The 22,993-nt window shown below is 47.8% G+C and overlaps 1 protein-coding gene across 7 annotated transcripts; it reads left to right on the top strand.

Annotated features, from left to right (window-relative positions):
- Positions 1–1,020: 1,020 nt before the first annotated feature.
- LOC103345231 (synaptonemal complex protein 3) lies at positions 1,021–17,619 on the top strand. Of its 7 annotated transcripts, none has more exons than XM_089324847.1 (9): positions 1,021–1,169; positions 6,819–6,959; positions 8,188–8,254; positions 8,418–8,452; positions 10,269–10,386; positions 11,673–11,772; positions 13,483–13,581; positions 17,057–17,158; positions 17,281–17,619. In XM_089324847.1, exons 2-9 carry the CDS (start codon positions 6,869–6,871, stop codon positions 17,332–17,334), a joined length of 666 nt encoding a protein of 221 aa, XP_089180973.1. In that variant the 5' UTR covers positions 1,021–1,169; positions 6,819–6,868; the 3' UTR covers positions 17,335–17,619. The 7 variants fall into 7 exon arrangements, with proteins under 7 accessions (XP_089180973.1, XP_089180974.1, XP_089180972.1 ...); XM_089324848.1 differs by lacking the exon at positions 1,021–1,169 and adding an exon at positions 2,711–2,858; XM_089324845.1 differs by lacking the exon at positions 1,021–1,169 and adding an exon at positions 2,720–2,883.
- Positions 17,620–22,993: the final 5,374 nt, after the last annotated feature.

The raw sequence follows: 22,993 nt of genomic DNA, 5'->3' as shown, positions 1-22,993 counted from the left end.
GTGCTTGCTGGATTCCCTCCGGCTGCTGTGGACACCACCCCGAACCAGGCTCTACAGTTCCACCTCCAGGAATATGACCAAAGGATGCAGAGCGCCAGAACCTACTGTGGACCCTGCACCTCGTGGATGAAGGACAAGTGGCCAGTGCTGGCCATAGCACCTCCCGATTCCTTCCATCCACCCCTCCCCTGGCAGTCGACTAGCCCTCGCCCTGAATGTGGTGTTTCTCTCATGTCCTCCCTGCTCCCGTGCCGTCGCAACACGTGTGCCTCTTCCCTTCCTGAGGTGGCCCGGTGCCGCCTGACTTCAGACATCGCCATAAATTCTACCGTGTGCCACATAGTATCCTGCCACTTCCTCTTTTCTCCCCCCAGCCCCGAATCCTTTTATTTAAGGTATATAAACTTCACGCCTTTCATAAATACAACTTTAGGAACATAGAGATTCTTCCCACCGTACCCTCCCTCCCACCTGCACTCCCACCCTTCTTCCTCCTCCCTCTCCTATTCCCATTCTTAGTTTTGACTAAGATCTATTTTCAATTAACTTTACACACATACGATTACCTCTATGCTAAGTAAACAGTTCAACAAATAGTATGAGGGGAAAAAAACCTGCTCCTCATCAGTTGGTCAAGGGCCGTTCAAAGTCACGCTTCTCGAAGTGTCAATTTCACTTTGCCACTTCCGCTTCAGGCCTACATTTTTTTGTAGATACCTGTAATGCTTTCATTTTCCCTGCTCTGTTCTACACTAACGTATTCATCTGATTTCTTGGCCATTAACCTCTGGGCAGGGCTTTTGTAAACAAGTGGCCATTTTTGCGGCGCCGGCACACCGGGTTCTAATCCCGGTCGGGGCACCGGATTCTGTCCCGGTTGCCCCTCTTCCAGGCCAGCTCTCTGCTCTGGCCAGGGAGTGCAGTGGAGGATGGCCCAAGTGCTTGGGCCCTGCACCCCATGGGAGACCAGGAAAAGTGCCTGGCTCCTGCCATTGGATCAGCGCGGTGCGTCGGCTGCAGCGCGCCAGCCGCGGCGGCCATTAGAGGGTGAACCAACGGCAAAGGAAGACCTTTCTCTCTGTCTCTCTCTCTCTCACACTGTCCACTCTGCCTGTCAAAAACAACAACAACAACAACAAGTGGCCATTTTTATTAGATGTCAGTTTGAGGTAAAGGTTTTTTTTTTTAATATAATTTTTTATTTGAAAGGCATAGTAACAGAGAGAGAGAGACATCTTCCATCTGCTGGTTCACTCCCCAGATGGCCACAAATGCCAGGGCTGAGCCAGGCTGACGCCAGGAACCAGGAGCCTCTTCCGGGTCTCCCACGTGAGTACAGGGTCCCAATTACTCGGGCCAGTCTCTGCTGCTTTCCCAGGCCTATCAGCAGGGAGCTGGATGGGAATTGGAGCAGGCTGGTCTTGAATCGGTTCCCATTTTGGAATGCTGGCACTTGCAGGGAGCTTATTCGCTATGCCACAGCTTTAGCCCCTGAGGGAGGTTCAAGATCACTCAGTAGAGAAGCCTTGGATCTTCTTGTTGAATTTAAATGTACGTGCCATCTTGGTTAGAAAACATGGCTTATGAACACCACTATAAGGGCAGCAATCATGGTTGTTCTAAGATTAGTAGATTTAGTGGAGGATTCGCTGCCAGAGACTATCGACAGCCGTAGTGCCGGTAGCGCAAGCTTCAGTAGCAGCTGCCGAGCAGCAGACGAAGTGGTGGAGGTGGCCATGGAGGCAGCAGAGGACTTCGTGGAGTTGACTATGGAGGCTTTTACAACAGTGATGGATATGGAGGAAATTTTAACTTCCAGGGAGTTGACTGATGGGGTAACTGAGCCTGCTTTGCAGTAGGTCACCCTGCCAAGCAAGCGAATATGGAAACTACATATAACTTAGCCAGCCTATACCTTCTGTAGCTTCAAGAACTCATAGTACATTACCAGCTGTGATTCCTCACTGCATTTTTTTTTTTTTTTGAAAAAAATTTTTGAGTAGCTCAAGGTCACAGGAAAAGATGAAAGGAACAATCAGCAGCACCGTTTGGAAGGTAGTTTGACGACTTCATTGCTGTAGTTTGGATTAACTCCCTTCCCATCTACCCCCATCCCAAACTGCTTTTATAATTTTGTGACTGAGGATCATTTGTTTGTTAATGTATTGTGCACTCCCGGGCCATAGCAGAGAGCTGGCCTGGAAGGGGGGCAACCGGGACAGAATCCGGCGCCCTGACCGGGACTAGAACCCGGAGTGCCGGCGCCGCTAGGTGGAGGATTAGCCTATTGAGCCGCGGCGCCGGCCTTGTGCCTTTAACTTTAGACAGCTTTTTATTTTGATGTCCTGTTGGCTCAGTAATGCTCAAGATATCAATCATTTTGACAAAATAAATTACTGAACTTGGGCTAAAATCAAATTATTCTGGGGGCCGGTGCTGTGGCGCAGCAGGTTAAAGCCCTGACCTGAAGCGCTGGCATCCCATTTTGGCGCTGGTTCTAGTCTGGCTGCTAATCTTCTGATCCAGCTCTCTGCTATGGCCTGGGACAGCACTAGAAGATGGTCTAAGTCCTTGGGCCCCTGCACCCACGTGGGAGACCCAGAAGAAACTCCTGACTCCTGCCCTGGTTCTTAACTTTTAGCCCATGATTAGAATCATGTGGGGGCTTGTTAACCCTTCCCCCTACCTCAGAATTTTTGCTTCAGCTGGTGTGGGTGGGCTTTAAGGAGTTTGAGTCTAACAATCACAGGTGATGCTCATGCTGCTGACCAGCCCGACATTGAATCTGGCTGCTCTGGGTCCTTACTTGTCCCTGGTGTATAGGCATGGCCGCGCCTCAACGTGATGCAGAAGCCCAGGTGATGCAGTGCCCTTTGCATCAGGGTGGGTCTGGGTGAGTCTGGAGGTATCCCTGTGTTTCTCGTGTACAAGTGATCTAGTACCTGTCCTGAGGATCCATCATTGCTTTCATCATCAGAACTCCTGTCTAAGATTGGATTGAGGACCAAAATATGCAAGTTAATTTCCTTTCTTCAGTAGGATCCTTTTGATTTCTGTAGGGTTTGCTCCCAGGGTAACCCCATTTGCTTGCAGCTCACCAAGTATGTGGTCCTGTTCTGAATGCGAGGCACAGTGTTATGCACTGACCATCAGCATGAGGATTGCAGGACTCATTGCAAAGTGAGAACCCTGGGCTCCTTGTTCAAACAGGTTTCTGAATTGCAGTCATGACAGTAGCATATCAGCCCATCACTCCCAATGTAAGTGCCTTGTGAATGACAGGCCCTGAGTGGTCCTCTTCCTGGATCAGAAGATTAGCAGCCAGACTAGAACCAGCGCCAAAATGGGATGCCAGCGCTTCAGGTCAGGGCTTTAACCTGCTGCGCCACAGCACCGGCCCCCAGAATAATTTGATTTTAGCCCAAGTTCAGTAATTTATTTTGTCAAAATGATTGATATCTTGAGCATTACTGAGCCAACAGGACATCAAAATAAAAAGCTGTCTAAAGTTAAAGGCACAAGGCCGGCGCCGCGGCTCAATAGGCTAATCCTCCACCTAGCGGCGCCGGCACTCCGGGTTCTAGTCCCGGTCAGGGCGCCGGATTCTGTCCCGGTTGCCCCCCTTCCAGGCCAGCTCTCTGCTATGGCCCGGGAGTGCACAATACATTAACAAACAAATGATCCTCAGTCACAAAATTATAAAAGCAGTTTGGGATGGGGGTAGATGGGAAGGGAGTTAATCCAAACTACAGCAATGAAGTCGTCAAACTACCTTCCAAACGGTGCTGCTGATTGTTCCTTTCATCTTTTCCTGTGACCTTGAGCTACTCAAAAATTTTTTTCAAAAAAAAAAAAAATGCAGTGAGGAATCACAGCTGGTAATGTACTATGAGTTCTTGAAGCTACAGAAGGTATAGGCTGGCTAAGTTATATGTAGTTTCCATATTCGCTTGCTTGGCAGGGTGACCTACTGCAAAGCAGGCTCAGTTACCCCATCAGTCAACTCCCTGGAAGTTAAAATTTCCTCCATATCCATCACTGTTGTAAAAGCCTCCATAGTCAACTCCACGAAGTCCTCTGCTGCCTCCATGGCCACCTCCACCACTTCGTCTGCTGCTCGGCAGCTGCTACTGAAGCTTGCGCTACCGGCACTACGGCTGTCGATAGTCTCTGGCAGCGAATCCTCCACTAAATCTACTAATCTTAGAACAACCATGATTGCTGCCCTTATAGTGGTGTTCATAAGCCATGTTTTCTAACCAAGATGGCACGTACATTTAAATTCAACAAGAAGATCCAAGGCTTCTCTACTGAGTGATCTTGAACCTCCCTCAGGGGCTAAAGCTGTGGCATAGCGAATAAGCTCCCTGCAAGTGCCAGCATTCCAAAATGGGAACCGATTCAAGACCAGCCTGCTCCAATTCCCATCCAGCTCCCTGCTGATAGGCCTGGGAAAGCAGCAGAGACTGGCCCGAGTAATTGGGACCCTGTACTCACGTGGGAGACCCGGAAGAGGCTCCTGGTTCCTGGCGTCAGCCTGGCTCAGCCCTGGCATTTGTGGCCATCTGGGGAGTGAACCAGCAGATGGAAGATGTCTCTCTCTCTCTGTTACTATGCCTTTCAAATAAAAAATTATATTAAAAAAAAAAACCTTTACCTCAAACTGACATCTAATAAAAATGGCCACTTGTTGTTGTTGTTGTTGTTTTTGACAGGCAGAGTGGACAGTGTGAGAGAGAGAGAGACAGAGAGAAAGGTCTTCCTTTGCCGTTGGTTCACCCTCTAATGGCCGCCGCGGCTGGCGCGCTGCAGCCGACGCACCGCGCTGATCCAATGGCAGGAGCCAGGCACTTTTCCTGGTCTCCCATGGGGTGCAGGGCCCAAGCACTTGGGCCATCCTCCACTGCACTCCCTGGCCAGAGCAGAGAGCTGGCCTGGAAGAGGGGCAACCGGGACAGAATCCGGTGCCCCGACCGGGATTAGAACCCGGTGTGCCGGCGCCGCAAAAATGGCCACTTGTTTACAAAAGCCCTGCCCAGAGGTTAATGGCCAAGAAATCAGATGAATACGTTAGTGTAGAACAGAGCAGGGAAAATGAAAGCATTACAGGTATCTACAAAAAAATGTAGGCCTGAAGCGGAAGTGGCAAAGTGAAATTGACACTTCGAGAAGCGTGACTTTGAACGGCCCTTGACCAACTGATGAGGAGCAGGTTTTTTTCCCCTCATACTATTTGTTGAACTGTTTACTTAGCATAGAGGTAATCGTATGTGTGTAAAGTTAATTGAAAATAGATCTTAGTCAAAACTAAGAATGGGAATAGGAGAGGGAGGAGGAAGAAGGGTGGGAGTGCAGGTGGGAGGGAGGGTACGGTGGGAAGAATCTCTATGTTCCTAAAGTTGTATTTATGAAAGGCGTGAAGTTTATATACCTTAAATAAAAGGATTCGGGGCTGGGGGGAGAAAAGAGGAAGTGGCAGGATACTATGTGGCACACGGTAGAATTTATGGCGATGTCTGAAGTCAGGCGGCACCGGGCCACCTCAGGAAGGGAAGAGGCACACGTGTTGCGACGGCACGGGAGCAGGGAGGACATGAGAGAAACACCACATTCAGGGCGAGGGCTAGTCGACTGCCAGGGGAGGGGTGGATGGAAGGAATCGGGAGGTGCTATGGCCAGCACTGGCCACTTGTCCTTCATCCACGAGGTGCAGGGTCCACAGTAGGTTCTGGCGCTCTGCATCCTTTGGTCATATTCCTGGAGGTGGAACTCTAGAGCCTGGTTCGGGGTGGTGTCCACAGCAGCCGGAGGGAATCCAGCAAGCACTAGGGCTCCGTCTCGTCCCGCCCCGCTCCGCCCCCAGCACGTGCACTGTGCCAGCCAATCGGCGAGGAGCCCACCCTGGCTCACGTTCGTTCGCGCGCTGGCAGCGCTCATTCCTCAGAGCCTCGCAGGGGTGCCGAGCGTGCGGAGGTCTTGTGAGGGGGTTGGGGGAGGGGAATCCTCAGGTGAGGCACCAGAGTTGCCGGAGCGGGGTCAGCGTCGCTCTGTGGCCTGGGGGGCCGAGGGTGTCGAAGGCGGGGAGGGTCCTGGCTGCCCTCTGAGGTAAAATCCTCGAGGCGTCCACTGAGGACCAGGACGGAGGAGGCTCGGCGCTGAGGGGAAGGAACCCCAGAGGGTGGGCCCGACTGGGATCAGGAGGCAGATCTAGGGCTACCCAGGCACTGAGAGGGCTCCGCACGGGGTATGTGGGAAAGGGGACATCGGGGCTGTCCGTGTCTGTCCCTCCTGTCAGGTCGCCGATCAGGCCTGGTCGCATGGCAGACACCTCAAGCGCTTAGGGGGCGTCCGGGACGGCGGGTGCTCAGTCCCCTGGCTAGACTGCCCAGGCCGGGCGCGGAGTAGTTCTTTCCCATCGAATTGTCCGGAAAAGTGACTGTGTCATTCTGTGATGGGTCCTGTGGACCAGCACGGGGCCACGTGGGGACTGAGGGGCAGAGCTGAGCTTTCTTCCCGCCAGAGCAGCAGGAACCCGGCAGAGGGGACTCCAGTCCGGGTGTGCGGGCTGCAGCCAGCGCTGGGGCCGGGCCGGGTCGGGAGGGACTGGGACGCGCCTCACCGCGCCGTGCCGCGCCGTGCCGCGCCGTGCCGCGCCACGCCACGCCACGCCACGCCACGCCACGCCGCGCCGCGCCGCGCCGCGCCGCGCCGCTGCCCTTCTCTTCCGTGTTTCTTCTATGGGCGCTGCAGCCGCACTGGTCTAGAACCCGGAGAAACGCGCTCACTGACTCTTGTTTAACTCGTCCCCACTTCTTTAGAGTGTCTTTGCGCTCACAAGGTTCAGGAGGCATCCGGAGCGTGCGAAGACATGCCGCCCGCGACAGTCAGGCGCATCAAGACGGGTTCCAAGGCTCCGCCTGAGGCGCAGCGTATGGCACCCCCTGACATGGGGCGCCCAGGTAAAAACGGTCCCGGTCGGAGAGGGGCCTGGAAGAAGGTGCCTGCCCGAGGGAAGGGGCTGACTCATCTCATGGCAGCTGGGGCACGCGAGTAGCCTCGGTCCTTGGTTCATCGCTCTGGGCTCCATGACTTTTCAAACCCGAGTTTGAGTGTTTCCTTCCCTCCCTCCAGGCTCCCTCCCTCCCACCCTCTCCCGCTTCCTTCCTTTCTTTTTCCTTCAAGATTCTATTTACTTAGTTGAAAGGCAGAGTTACAGAGAGAGATGGGTGAGACAGAGAGAGAGAGAAAGAAAGAGAGAGAGATCTTCCACCTGCTGTTTCACTCCCCAAATGGCCCCCGCGGCCAGGGCTGGGCCAGGAGCCTGGAACTCCATCAGGGGCCCCGACGGGGTGCAGAGGTCCAAACACCTGGGCCATCCTCCGCTGCTTAGGGAGCTGGATCGCAAGTGGGTCCCCCCTATGGGATGCCCGTGCCCCAGGCGGCGGCTTAACCTGCTGCCCCACGGGACTGCCCCCACACTCCCACCCCCACCCCCACCCCGCACTATGTTTCTAGAGGGCATCCTGCGCTTTCAGCGCTCCATTTGATGCTCCCACTCCATCGAAGGGTTACAGAGGGTCACACTGCTGCCTTTCTGTAGGCATGCAGTCTTCATTTCCAAAATACCTGATCTCTAGCTTGTGGTTCTGCATGACTTGGACCTCAAAGCGCTTGAGAAAATGCCTCCATAAAATGATCTCGGTTGCTGATCAAATTTTCTCTGACCTGTATATTAATGATTCCATGGGGACCGGTGCTGTGGTGTAGCGGATAATGCCGCTGCCCTGCAGTGCCGGTATCCCACGTGGACGCAGGTTCGGGTTGGGCTGCTCCACTTCGGATCCAGCTCTCTGCTGTGCCCCGGGAAGGCAGTGGAGGATGGCCCAGGTCCTTGGGCCTCTGCACTTGCGAGCGAGATCCACAAGAAGCTCCTGGCTTTGGATAGGCCCAGCTCCAGCCGCTGCGGCCATTTGGGGAGTGAACCAGCAGATGGAAGACGACACCACCACCCCCCCCCCCCCAACAAACGAATAAATCTTTTAAAGAAATGATTCCACGTTTACATCCACTTTAAGAACTTGATGGCAAAGAGCCCAAGGAAGTCCACAATGAAGCTCTTTCTCCAGGATAAGTGATCGAGACAGTTTTCTTTTTAAGAAATGTTTTTCATTTGTATTTTCAATGCAGAAAACAACCCAAGACTGTATAATCACCAGAATCACCCATTTGCAGCGATAATTAGTGAAGATACGAGGTAGTACCTTTAAAGTAATTTTATTGTCTGCGGATAGCATCCTTAAAATAGACTTTGGCTCACATAGCATGTATTGTGTGTACCACACTGAGCTAAAGATATGTATTCCAAAACAAGAACAAGCTTGATATTTTACTAGAAAACTGATGTAATTTCTTCACAGGAACCAGCTCCAGAATATGCTGGAAAGCTATGAAGGTATGTGTGTTTTAGGAGATAGTTGTAGTTAGGAAAAATGTTTTGTACCATGTAACTTTTATAACAAGAACTGCTAGTCAATGGACTACAACATGGTTATCTAATGCCTTGTTCTAGTGAGCAGCCTGGTCTGTGAGTACTTAGCGTGATTCTGCTCATACCTTTCCTTACTAGTTTTCATTCTAGATGTGAACAATGAGCGTGGAACTAACAGTGGCGAGGGAAGGATGGTGCTTTTATTTTGTGCGTGTACACGATGGAGTAAGAGGAGCAAATGGGGATGAACCGATATGACTGATTGCTCTTTGGGTCACCGAGTCTCAGAGCAGTTTTTGATATCGGTTTTCTGGTTTAGCATTTTCATCATTTCCTGTGACTTTCCCATTTCCTGTATTTGAAGGGGGTAGTGCAAATTGAAGCTTCGGAAATAGCCCCTGGTAGTTTTTATATTTATATTAATAAGCCGCAGTGGAGAACGAAATACAACTTTGCTGGCATGTTTTGAGTGGATAAGTCGGCTCTCAGTAAAAGTAGCTTGTTGAAGGATGAACTGTCAACAGGCTCAAGTGTCGATTTCTCTATGATTCCTATAAGCAGGTATGTTTTGAAAGCTTTGCTCTATTTGGTGGTGACAGCTGGCTTGATTGATGAACTGTCTTATAAATTGATTATCGAGCTAGTAAAGTGGATTTATAAAACACCTGTACAATAGTGCAGCTCCATCGTGATTACTGGCAAATACCTGTAGACTCGTATGCTTAGCAAAGAATTATCTGACCTACCGAAAACTTTATACAGTGCACCTTTTTTTTTTGGTGAGTATGATACGAGTCTAAAAAACTTCCACGTAAGTATCAAAAAGGTGTTGTTGGATGAATTTTTTATTTTCATAAAGTACCAGTGGTCTTTATCTTAGTCAAGTTTAATTAAAAGTCTCACATGTTAACAATTCTTTTCCTTTTTTTTTTTTTTTGACAACATTGCTTGTACCTATCTAGACACAGTTGAATTAAAATGCATTTCCACTGTATGTAATGAGTTCTACCACTACCAGTAATCCCTCCAAATGTGTCCTTTGAGTTGGGGGTTCCTTTGCAAATGGATTGAAAAATAGCTATGATAATGTTTTCTCATGAAGAAATGAAAGGGTCCTTTGACAGCATTTTCATACTATTTGAAAAATTGTAACTTTTGTTTCTTAGCTATGTTTTCTTTGTTTTGTTTTGTTTTGTTTTTGACAGGCAGAGTGGACAGTGAGAGAGAGAGACAGAGAGAAAGGTCTTCCTTTGCCGTTGGTTCACCCTCCAATGGCCGCCGCGGCGGGCGCGCTGAGGCCAGCGCACCGCACTGATCCGATGGCAGGAGCCAGGCACTTCTCCTGGTCTCCCATGGGGTGCAGGGCCCAAGGACTTGGGCCATCCTCCACTGCACTCCCTGGCCAGAGCAGAGAGCTGGCCTGGAAGAGGGGCAACCAGGACAGAATCCGGAACCCCGACCGGGACTAGAATCCGGTGTGCCGGTGCCACAAGGCGGAGGATCAGCCTAGTGAGCCGCGCCGCCGCCCTTCTTAGCTATGTTTCATCCTAAATGAAGCAGTGATGTGCAGATAGCAGATTTTGAAATGGAGTACTAATAACTGAAAGTTTTCTCAGGAGAAAAAGGAAGCAGTTCATCTTGGTTTTTGCAGTGATGCCTACCTGTTAATGCTAAGTGTCTTTTCAGTACTGCCCAACCACGTTGTCCACGGTGACTTGATTATATGGGCAGAAAATAATTTTCAATGATAAATTTTAACGAGTATATACTTTCAATATAGGGAGGATTAAAAGGGTCATATATAGGAAGAAACAGCTATTCAGAAGGAGTGTCAATGCTTCTCTCAGAAACATTGAGCGGATAATTGTGGATTCTTGGAAAACCAGGACAGAGCAAAGGTGAGTCTGTTAATATTTCAAATCCAGAGCCTTTGTATCATTTCATGGTATGCATGGATACCAATTACTTAAGAAACTCTGTTCTGCTTATCTGAGGTTGAATAGAAACATATATTTGGCTTGAGTTTCCTCTCAGGAAATCCAAGGGTGCTTCACAAAGTTAGTAGAAAATGGAAATAAAAAGATCAATTTATTTCGGTGGAAAACCTCAAAATCTATGCATATGGGGAGTTTTCAAAAAGTCTGTAAAGTGCATAGTATGAAAAACCTATTTAAAAAGCTTTTCGTACCAAAAGAAACATCTTTTAATTCAACATTCCATGAACTTTTCAAAATACTCTCTTACTTTAGTTCTGTAACCCCAGACCATAAGTGAATCCAGACAGAGACTCTAGAGGACCATAAAAATGACCTTCTTGTTCATTCAACTTACATTTGAATGTTTTCTTTTTTCAAAGATTTATTTGTTTATTTGGGAGGCAGAGTGACAGAGAGGGAAAGACAGAGAGGGAGAGAGATCTTCCATTGTGCTGGTTCAGTCACAAGTGACCCCAAGGGCCAGGGCTGGATCAGGCTTAAGCCAGGTGCCAGGAGCTTCTTCTGGGTCTCCCACCTGAGTGCAAGGGCCCAAGGACTTGAGCCATCTTCCACTGCTTTCTCTGGCCATAGCAGAGAGCTGGACCAGAAGTGGAGCAGCCAAGACTGGAACCGGCACCCTGGCACTGAAGGCGTAGCCTAACCCGCTACGCCTCAGAGCTGACCCCTGAATTTTCTTAATGTAACAAAATTTGTATTCATTCCAGGAATATGCTGGCCGAATGAAAGATAAATATCTTAAGCCATTACTCTTCTGATCTCAATAATTTGTATGTTTACCTTAATATGTTTCACTCTTCCTTAATGTGCCAAGGTAGGAAAAATTCAAAATATTCCTGTTTGGACGTCTAGAGGATGAATGGATGCAATATCCCGAATGACACTACTTACGACTAAATCCTTTAGTCATATAAAAAAACAACATGAAAAAACCTTTTTGCAATAAAGTTTTTGGGGATAATTTATAATCCTTAAATCATCTTTAGTTTTTTTTTTTTTTTTTTTTTTTTTAAGAACTAAGCCATGTGATATAGCTTCTCTCTTAGCCAATAAGGAACACATAGTCTAGGAATGAAATTAAATCATCGATTTATTTTCCGATTTCCCATCAGAGGATTGCAGCTGCGAACACGTTTTACCTTTTGCAATTGTTACGAAGTATAATGTTGGCCTATTATTCTGTTTTACAGGCAGGCATTTTATCTTCGTTATTCTCAGCAGTTTCTGGACGCGCTTGAGGATTGGGATGGAAATATGCAGAAAACGAAGCAACATGAAAGCAATATGGTTGTTAGTATCAAGCCCGACTTTACGATGAACTGATTGTAGTCGAGGGTCAAGTAGGAAGGGAAAGTCCAGACATGTCTTAGAGCCTTGAAACTGAGGCTCTTTTCCAGTCCCCTAATTGGCCACGTGGCTTGGGGCTGATTACTGTCAACCAGAATAGGATAGGCCTGCACCATACGTTGATGTCCTGCAGCTTAAAGGGATGAGGAAAGAAGCCTGAGAATGAGTGGCCAAATGGGTGAAAAGATAACCAGGTGAAACCAAGCAAAGGATGCCTTTTGGAAGGCGAGAGGACCAGTCTCATTACATGTTGCTGAAAGATGGGCCAAGTAAGGGAGAGCCAGCATTTAGAGGCCATTTGTGTCCTAAGAAGTGCAGGTTGGTGTCCGGGAGGAATGTTGGGATCTAGTGAGAAAAGTTGGGATCTGGTGAGAAAGTTGACCTTCACCAAGAAGAACGGTTGGTGCATTGAAACAGGAGAGAAAGTAGAGTATATGAGTTGAGATGGACAAAGGTGGGTGAAAGCGGTAGCAGTGCAAGACTGGATGTCCTCTTTAGATTGCTGCTGTTTCTTTAGCGAGGAAGAAAGGGGGAAAGGCAGGAATAAGGATGTGGAGAAGCAAGAGTTGTCTTTAGGGCAGAGGAGTAGGTGTGGCATTGTTTACTGAGAGTGGGCCAGTAAACAGACAAGGGGAATACAAATGCCAAGCAGCATTATGGGTGTACTGTAGGTTTGTGACATAGCGATCATGGACTGAAGTGGGATTAGTCAGCATGGATGTGTCAGGGCAGCTGGAGAATTGGATTGTCCAGGACTGGGATTTCACCAAGCATGTCGAAGAGACGGGTAGGGCATTTGAGCGAGGATGGAAGTGTGACGACGGGTCGTAGAATTTAAGCTGGATCTGAGGAAAGTGTGAACGTGGGGGTGGGAATATTGGTCAGGGAAAAGTGTGGCATGGGGAGGATTTTATGTCCTGACAGAGTACTGAGCTATAGTACAGAAGGGAGTGACTAACAGAGGGAGAGATTAGAGCTCGGGAAAGATGTGGAAACAGCATAGTACGGTGGTCAGGGGCCCGGACTCTGGAACCATACTGTTTGGGTTCCAACTCTGGTTTGACTGTTGCCAGCTATGGAACCAAAGACAAACGATCTCTGTGTCTCAGTTGCCTCAAGCATATTGGGGTCATAATAATCATACAGCCTAGAGTTTGTTTTAAACAGTAGATGCCTTCCTATATCATAAGATTATTTAAAATGGGTGGGAATGGTATGTGATACATGGAGCCTCTATAAGTGTTTGATATTTTTAATATCACGTAGCTGTTACACATCTTGGGAATGACAAAATCCAGTGTGTGTCTGTGTAAATGGGTAGCTGAAGTCAGGGATGTGTCGAGATCATTGGTGGAAAAACAGAAAGATCATCATCGGAGGGATCGTGTGTGTGGATTCTGAATTCATTGACAAGATTTTAAAAATATTAAGTAAATTTCATATCCAACGAACAGAAGGTAGGAGTACTGTAGTTTTTGTATATCAGTGTTGAACACCAATTATGTAAACTTGGTCAGAGTATTTGCTAGAGGAGAAGATATTTTCAGTGCTTGTTTTAACACTGTTCCCTTTAAGTAGAACCCGAGTGACTTTTTGTAAATTGTATATTTTATCCAAATTGTTCCCACACCAGTACTGTTTTTATGTTTTCAGAAAATACTTGAACTGCAACAAAAGGTTTCTCAACAGGCTATAAAGCTTCGTACCAAGAGATTGAAAGAACTGAAAACGTTGTATGGGAATTTCTTACAGGTCTGTGATATTTGGTAACATAATGTATTCTTCATATGTACACTGTTTTTATTTCAAAACTTCTACTGAAACAATTTAAGTATACCAGCATTGGTCCCATGAAAATAAAAGTGCTAATCGCTGTAGTACCTTTGATTCATAAGCGGTTGGGGGTGCCATTCACAGCAGGAAAACGTAACGTGGCGATTTTACCGAGAAACTGGTACTTTGTTGGCAATTAACTGATGGCTATGGTTGTCCACATCAGCGATGAAAGTAGAAAGTCTGTACATCGCTTCTTGAGGTGTACTTGCCTTTCTAATGCCAATGTTTCTCAAAAAGTACTCAATTTTAATTAATGAGTATCTCTTTTACCTTCAAATTTATTTTCCGAGAATGCCGCAGCCTATTTGCTTTTGGTAATATTGAAATGGGTACAAGTTGCTTCATATGTCAACTTACACTTGGAAGACAGAGCCCAGATACATAGAACAGGATGAAAGAGCCGGTTCTGACCGTTGCAAATTGAGAATTTTCTACTGTGTTGTCTGCACCTTAGCAAATTGTCCTGAGTGACACCAACCTTTCCTTCATGCATGGATACACTTTTTGGGTTCAACGGAATGCTGTGCATCCCCTTTTTCCTTTTCTTCAGAGGTATTTATTTATTTGAGAGGTAGAGTTGCAGGGAGAGAGGGAGAGACTAAGAAAGGGAGAGAGAGAGGGAGAGCTCCTCCTCCCACTGGTTCACTGCACAAATGGCCACAATGGCCAGGACTGGGCCAGGCCAAAGCTAGGAGCTCTTCCTGGTCTCCCACATGGGTGCAGGTGCCTGCGGACTTGCACCATCTTCCAAAGCTTTCCTGGGATCTCGTATGGGATGCCAGCATCACAGGTGGCGGCTTACCACCACGCCACAGCACCGGCCCCTTTTTTTTTTTGTTTGTTTGTTTGATGGTTTTGATTTTAAAACCATCTTGTTCAAATTATTTTTAAAATTGCACTCTTCTAAACTAATTGGGGTAGTTAGAAGAAACACCGTTACAAGTATTCATTCTTGCTCTGCTGTTCTGTTTCTTTGGGGAGTCAAGCTGTGGTTTTGCATGCTCTCTCTCACACATATCCAAAAAGTCTAAAATTCATTCACTAAATACTTCTAAAGTATTTACACACGTGTACACTTCTCTTTTAAAACGATTTATTATTTTGTTCAAAGCTGGTAGGGGGAGATACACACATCTGCAGAGAGACAGAGAGATAGGGAAAGAGAGAGAGAGATCTTTCAAACGGTGGTTCCCTCCCCAGGTGGCCACCGCAGCCAGATCTGGGCCAGGGTGAAGCCAGGAGCCAGGAACTCCTGTTCTCCCACATGGGTGGCAGGGGCTGAAGTAATTGGGCCACCTTCTGTTGCCTTCCCAGGTGCATTAACAGAGAGCTGGGTCAGAAGCAGAGGAGCTGGGCCTGACCCGCAGCACCACAAGGCAGGCCTCACAGACAGTTATTTTTCAATGTGTTTTCTAATAGGGAACATGTTGTTCTGATGCTCCCTGAGAGCCCTTTATTAATTGAGGTAGAGGTCTGAGAAATGAGTTTTCTAGATGCCAGTGCTGAATGTGACCACCTACGGTAGGAAGTTTACTGTCATTTCCTTGCTGGCATGTCCTTTTCCTTCTTGTCCACTTATCACCAGGGCCTCTGCAATACTACTTTCATTTCAGTTCCCACTGCTGCTGCCCTAGGGCCTCTTTATTTTTGACCTGTTCTGTTAAATTCTTTTCTGTGTTCTCTCTTCTCCAGTGCATTATGAGGTTCCTCAAACATTGCCCTTCCCTCTTCTAAAACTGTTGGTAGCTTCCCCTTCTACAATTTTAGGTCTTTAATCATTCCCCACACCCATAAATTACAGCATGGTGACAATTAGAGCTTCCTTTGCTGCGTTCTTGCTTTACTCCCACCCTTCCAGGTTGATGGCTTCCTCTGAAGCAACTCACCATCTCTCCATGCTCTCTGTGGATCTTCCGCTAGAATCCTCTCAACTCTTTCTTGTTTTACATATTAAAATCCTGTCCTTTTGTCAGCGAAGTAGGCATTCATCTCCACTTTCAGCTACACACCTAGGCAAGTCGCCCTTCACTCCTATAAGACATGCTCTGTCTCGACTCTCCTTATGTTTGCTCATGGCATGGGAATATTGAGAAGATGCCACATTCATTTTCAATCCCTCCATAACACTTGAGACATGGAGTCTTTCACAGTATGCGCTACTTCATTGTTTGTTGTATGAATAGTGAAGATTTAAATCACAGTTTTATTTTTCATAACTCAAAGTCATTATATGATGGGTCATTTCATTCCCAGGAAATTTGATTACTTTGACCATTAATCATAATAAATGGGTTTACAACTATTGTTTCTTTCTTTCTTTCTTTTTTTTTTTTTTTTGAATGCCTTTTATTTTTTTCTTGCCTCATTGCTCCCGATAGAGCTTCCCCTACCATGCTGAATAGCAGTGGTATAAGCAGGTATCTTGTTCCTAATCCTAGGGCGAATGTTTTTTCCCCTACTGAGTGTGATATTAGCTGTGTGTTTCACATAAATGCTGTATTAGTCAGCTTTCATTACTTTAGCCAAAATGCCTGAGAGGAGCCACACATGAAGAAAACACTTGACACCTTTGTGGGTTCACAGTCCAGGATCCGGTGGCCCCATTACCAGCTTGGCATGGGATGAGGGCAGTGGAATGCAGAACACATGCAGGGCGGGGATGGTGTGGCGAGCCAGGAGGCAGAGAGACAGGAATCACACCAACACCTCCTGTTTTGAAAGCTTATTAATGGATATCAACAGTATTGTATTTATTGCAAAGGAACATACTTTTTTTCCGTTTTCCCCATCTTGGACCTTAAACGTTCATTGTCCTATTGTTTCCAGTGAAGTATTTTGCCTCCTGTTAAATTATATCGCACATTTCTATTTTTCTTTTTTTTATTTATTTTAATTTTTTTTTTCTACTTGACAGATAGAGTTAGACAGTGAGAGAGAGAAAGAGAGCCAGAGAGAAAGGTCTCCCTTTCCGTTGCTTCACCCCCCAAATGGCTGCTACGGCCAGTGTGCTGTGCCAATCCGAAACCAGGAGCCAGGTACTTCCTCCTGGTCTCCCATGGGGGTGCAGGGCCCAAGCACTTGGGCCATCCTCCAACTGCCTTCCCAGGCCTCAGCAGAGAGTTGGACTGGAATAGGAGCAACCGGGATTAGAACCCGGCGCCCATATGGGATGCCGGCGCCGCAGGCAAAGGATTAACCAAGTGAGCCATGGCGCCAGCCCCTCTATTTTTCTTTAGTGAGTGTTTTAGCCTTCATGTAAAACATTAAGAGTATTTTTTATTTCAGCATCATTTGAATGTTAAAATGTACTGCTTTATAAATGTAATTGTACATGTTTGTAATGTGAGATGAAAAGAGGTGGTTTAATACTGAACTATGCTTTTTGTTTTAGAGTATCAAGTGCCTGAAGGAGAGGCAAATAAAGCTTGCTAATGAGCAAGGTGGATTTACAAAAGAAATGGCCATACTACAAGCGGAAAACATCAGGCGAACTGTAAGTTGAATATATTGAAAATAAAAGTTGGTTTCAATACAAACATATTTTATCTGCTGAAATCTCTATGATTCTCACCTAAAACACTAAACATATGATGACTTTCTCTTTCCATGTGACAGCATCAACAAGTGGCCATTATTCTCAGTTGTTTCCAGCCCCCGTTTTGCTCTTGATACTTTGAAGAGAGAAGCTCACAACTGAAGTGATATATATACTACAGTCATGATGTGGGCTACACGAAACCAAGGAGACTCTAAAGTTCCAGCTTAAATGATCACATCTTCTTTGCTTGTCTGTTTGTTGCGTGTCAGAGGTGCTCTCTGTTAAAATCCAAGTGCAACTTCAGAGTTCTCAGTGCAGCAGCAATTCCCCTGACTCCAGGTCTATGTTAGTGCTCGTGTCTATTGCTCCCTAATGTTGTCAGTTGACGTTCAGCAATAAAGATGATTAAACTTTAAGTTTGGTCTCAGTGCATCCATATCAGTCCCCACACAAAGACAAGATAAGCATAGATAGTTACATCATCATTCCTTAAGGAAAATAACTGAAGAAGACAAACTGTGTTTTACATCCTTACTTTTGTATAAACGTATTAAGTTATAGAAGCTTCAAATGAAAATAAGCTTTCATGGGAAATCGCCATCATTCTGTGGACTCGGAGAATTTATTGAAAGCAATGTAAGTTTGTGCCCCAGAATAAATAAACTGCTAAACAATCATTTAGACAATGGAGGTGCCCGCACTGTGCCTTAGCGGGGAAAGCCTCTGCCTGCAGTGCCAGCATCCTGTAGGGTCACCGGTTCGAGTCCCCGCTGCTCCACTCTGGATCTAGCTCTCTGCTGTGGCCTGGGGAAGCAGTAGAAGATGGCCCAATCCCTGGGCCTCTGCACCCATGTGGGAGACCCAGAGGAAGCTCCCGGCTTCAAATCGGTGAAGCCCCAGCATTGCCGTCATCTGAGGAGTGATGTAGTGCATGAAGACCTCTCTCTCTCTGCCTCTGCCTCTGCCTCTCTAATTAAGAAATCTTTAAAAAAAAAAAAAAAAGACAATGGAATAAGAAATGGAGGTATCAGTTGGAAGGCATGAGTTTGTCAATGTGCCTCTTTCAGACACCAAAATCAACATGTCATCTGATTTTCATCCACTATTAAGTGACACCTCCCCTTACCATTGTTTATTTTATTAACATGTACATACATTTAATTACATATGGCTTAAATACTGGGTGTTTATATACATTACCTACAGAGTCAGCCTTGTGTCACAGTGGGTTAAGCCTCTGCTGGTCATGCCAGCATCCTATATCAGAGTGCTGGTTTGAGGCATGGCTGTTCGGCCTCCCATCCAGCTCTCTGCTTATGAGTTTGGGAAGGCAGCTGAGGATGGCCCAAATACTTGGACCCCTGCCACCCACGTGGGAGCTCAGGATGCAGTTCCTGGCTCCTGGCTTCAGAGTGGCCTAGCCGCAAATGTTGTGGCCATTTGGGGAGGGACCCAGCAGATGGAAGATCTCTCTCTCTCTCTCTCCCATCTGTGTCGCCCTCTCTCTCTATTACTCTGCCTTTTAAATAAATGAATGAATCGTTGGGAAGTTAGTTTTTCAAGTTTAATAGTGTGGAAAGTTGAATGTCAGTATATTTACGTACATATGAAAAAATTAGTTCTTATACTTTGTCCTTTAAAATGTGATTTTTTTTAAACTTTTATTTAATGAATATAAATTTCCAAAGTACAGCTTAAAATGTGATTTTTTTAAACATATAAGACATCGAAATCTGCAATTAGAATCATTTGATTGGAGGGGTGGATAAAAATTTGACACTTTGATTTTTGCTGAACAGTCCTGGAAACATTTTGATGGGCTGGCAGGGCTTCCATTCATTTTGACAGAGCAATTTAAAAGGAAGGGGAAAGAAGTCCTGCTCCTCAGAATGGTAAACTCCCACCCCACCCCCAAAGCTCTAGTCAGTCAGTGTAGTGTCACCCACATCTCCCAATACCAGTGCCTGGTATTGGGATGGTGTCATTGTCAGGAAACAGGGGCAGAACAGAGAAGAGACAGCATGCCAACTCACAGTCCAAACGGATTTATTCAAGAGCTAGCCGACTGCCGGTGGGCACACAGACCGAACACCTGGGGGAGAGCAAGAATGGAGTTACAGGTTAGGTGTATAGAACAGAAGCCAGGGAAGGGCCATGAGGTGGGGGTGGGGCTGAGCTAGCTTTCCTGGGGCTTTTCAACCTTCCTCTCTGCAGGCCAGTTAGGTGGAAAGGAATCCAGAGGGTGGGGTGGAGAAGAATACAGGGCGTGAGGCTGAGCTGGTTTCTTGAAAGGAGGCCTGGGGGCTGGGGGGTGTGGGGGCGTGGGGGCGGGAGAAGGAGTCCCTGGAGGAAGTTTATCTGCTTTGAGGCAAGGAGCTAAAATGGCTGAGGCTTGTGTCAGTCCATGAGGCGTGCGGTGTCCATGCTACCGCCCTGAAGAACAGGGGCGATGGGCGGCGGCGGCAGCTCTCAGGGGCTTATTCAAGCCAGACAGACTGGTGGCTATGGGCCAGAAATTCTTTCCCTGTTTGCTGCCTGCTGGCTGAGCAAAACAGAAACTATCAAAATCTTGTATTTCTTTTTAAAGATTTATTTTACTTATTTGAAAGACAGAGTTACAGGGAGAGGTAGAGACAGAGAGAGAGGTCTTCCACCCGCTGGTTCACTCCCCAGATGCCCACAACGGCCGGAGCTGTGCAGATCCGATTCCAGGAGCCAGGAGCTTCTTCCCAGTCTCCCACACGAGTGCAGGGGCCCAAGCACTTGGGCCACCCTCTACTGTTTTCCCAGGCCACAGCAGAGAGCTGGATCGGAATAGGAGCAGTCGGGACTAGAACTGGCGCCCACATGGGATGCCGGCACTGTCGGCCAGGACTTTAACCCGCTGTGCCACAGTGCCAGCCCCAAACCTTTCTAAAATATAAAGGGCTTTTGTGACTGGGACAAAAGACAAGGAGGATGGCAGAGGTAGTTGAGGTTCCCAAGCTTTCTCCTGGGCTAGTGATTCTGGATGTAAATTTGAAGCGCGGTCAGATGGACGAATGCCAGTTTCTTAGACAAGAAAAGCATCTGGGGCCAGAGCTGTGGTGTAGCAGGCTAAGCCTCCACCTGGCGCACTGGCATCCTATCCGGGCGATGGTTGGAGTCCCGAAAGCTCCTTTTCTGATCCAGCTCTCTGCTGTGGCCCAAGTGCTTGGGCCCAGGCACCCGCGTGGGAGATCACAAGAAGCTCCTGGTTCCTGGCTTCATGAGGCCCGCCAGTGGGGCTGGGAGTCTTGGGCCCCTTCAGACATACATAGAATGTCCTTCACAGCAGGCCGCCAGCTGTGGCTGGAAAGCCTGTCTCCAGGCCAACTGGCATCTCCCCCACCAATAGCTTCTTGTGCTGCCTGTGTGACCTTGCAGCTTTCAAGCACACCTTCAGGGTGAGGGCGATCTTTCACTCGGAGCTGGCAGGGAAGGGGCTGAGCATCTCAGGAGAGTTGGACGGGCTCCAAGAGACCCTGGCTACCTTGTGTGACCTTGCGGTTTTAAACCATGCCCTCAAGTTAGCTGTAATTTTCCACCCAGAGCTAACAGAGGAGGGGGCCGAACCCCTAAGGAGACAGACAGTCTCCAGGAGACCCTCGCTATCTCCTTGAGCCCCAAGCCAATCAGCATACACATGCGATACCCCCTGTCCAATGGGCATCCCCAATAGGATGACACAATGAGCCAACAGTAATGCCTTAAAGACCCGGGACACTTCCTCAAAGCCAGTGTCCCACTCGGGCACTCCACCTGGTCTCCTCTCGGCCCAGACGCTTTCTCTGTAGCCAGTCTAATAGAAGTTTCTTTTCTGTCTAATAAAAGTTTCTGCCTCTTTGCAAATTGTCTCTCGGCTTTTTATTGCTGTGCTAAGCTGAGGGCAGGAACTCACGAGACTCGCTCCAGCAACCGCCCTCCCTTCCGTGACCGATGACACTTTGGATTAGCTCAGCTCAGCTCTGGCCACTGTGGCCATTGGGGAATATATCCTGGAGGAAAGACCTCTCTCCCTGTGTCTCCCTCCCTGTCTCTGTAACTCTACCTCTCAAACAACGAAATGAAATCTTAAGGAAGAAAAAGAAAGAAAGAAGAGAAAAGCATCCCTCAAGGAGGAGGGAGTTGGGGCTGGTCTTTTTTTTTTTTTTTTTTAAGATGCATTTATTTATTTGAAAGGCAGAGCTACAGAGAGAGGTCTTCCACCCCCTGTTTAACTCCCCAGGTGGCCACAATGGCTGGAACTGTGCCGATCTGAAGCCAGGAGCCAGGAGCTTCTTCTGGGTCTCCCTCACGAGTGCAGGGGCCCAAGGATTCGGGCCATCCTCTACTGCTTTCCCAGGCTATAGCAGAGAGTTACATAGGAAGTGGAGTAGCTGGGGCTCGAACCAGCGCCCATATGGCATGCCGGCACTCTAGGTGGTGGCGGCTTCACGTGCTATGCCACAGCGCCAGCCCCAGGCATAGTCTTGAGGTAAAGTGAGCTAATCTGCTTCCTGCAACACTGGCATCTATTGGGGCACTAGTTCAAGTCCCAGCTGCTCTGCTTCAGATTCAGCTTTCTGCTAATTGGCCCGGGAAGGCAGCTTTTGATGGCCCAAGTGCTTGGGCCCCTGCCACCCACGTGGGACACCACATGGGAGTTCCAGGCTCTTGGCCTTGGCCTGACCCAGCCCCAGCTGTCGTGACCAGTTGGATAGTGACTCAGCAGATGGCAAATCTCTCTCTCTCTCTCTCTCTCTCCTTCACCCTCCTTTTCCTAACATCCACTTGTTTTTCCAATTTTCTCTATTTCGGCTTGAAATTGCTGCTTAAGGCTGTTAAGATCAGTGAAGAACCCAGCTCAGCTGCATACCTGTGTCAGGCTGGGTTGTCAGGAGAACAGGAACTGAAGCAACAGGATATATCTGTGTGAGTGAATTGGTGTCTGTGTCACACATTTCATCTATGTCTTCATGTTACTACAGATTACAGATTACTTAGGTATGAATATTTTTGTATAGAACATGATTTAATTTGGTCACATGTGGGGCATAGCAAGCAGAAATAACAGGAGAGGCTGACATCCTGACCATTGAGGAAAGAGTTGATGTTGCAGTCCTGAGTATTAAATATGTATAGCTGTGGCCAGCACTGTGGCCCAGCAGGTGAAGCTGCCTTGTGCAACACCGGCATTCCTTTTGGGCATCGGTTCAAGCCTCAGCTCCTGCGGTTCCCATCCACCTCCCTGCTAATGTGCCTTGGAAAGCATCAGATGATGGGTAGCCGTGTGTCTTTTATGGAGCCTCTGCCCGTGGATTAAGAAGATTACAAATGCTTCTTGGTGTCCTCCCCCCTTCCCAGGTGAAGCCACATGGGTAGAGTGGACTAGAGCTGTGTGCTTCCCGTCTCCCGTCTGTTAGCCTGGGGGTCCCTGCAACGAGATACTTCACTTCCCTGAGGTTGGTTAAGACCTGATGCCTGTCCTAGCCTGTTTTCCATTGTGTGGCAGAACATTCGCACCTGGGTAGTTTAGGAAAGAGAGAGGTTTGTATTGGCTCATGGTTCTGAGAGCCCAAGAGCGTAGGGCTGGATCCTGCTCAGATCCTTGGGCTGCTGTATGTGTCACAGATAGTGGAAGGGAAATGGGTGCGTGTGCAAAAGCAGCCCACGTGTGAGGGAGCGAGGGGTCGCCAGGCTCACCTGTACCGACCTGCTCTGGCACTAACGAGTCCATTCCCAGGAGTGAGACCGCTCTCCCTTGATGCTGCATTAATCTAGGCACGGGGG

The sequence above is a fragment of the Oryctolagus cuniculus genome, chromosome X (assembly GCF_051225735.1).
Source record: "Oryctolagus cuniculus isolate XC-2025 breed Fujian yellow rabbit chromosome X, ASM5122573v1, whole genome shotgun sequence".
Classification (NCBI taxonomy): Eukaryota; Metazoa; Chordata; class Mammalia; order Lagomorpha; family Leporidae; genus Oryctolagus; species Oryctolagus cuniculus.
This window is presented reverse-complemented; position numbering and strand designations above follow the sequence as displayed.

Excerpts from the sequence above, each read along its gene's own strand:
- LOC103345231 (XM_089324845.1), top strand. The coding sequence starts at position 2,826 with ATGGCCGCGCCTCAACGTGATGCAGAAGCCCAGGTGATGCAGTGCCCT. Across the intron at positions 11,773-13,482 it reads AACATGAAAGCAATATGGTT|AAAATACTTGAACTGCAACA; the intron begins GTTAGTATCAAG and ends TTATGTTTTCAG. Across the intron at positions 17,159-17,280 it reads CGGAAAACATCAGGCGAACT|CATCAACAAGTGGCCATTAT; the intron begins GTAAGTTGAATA and ends TCCATGTGACAG.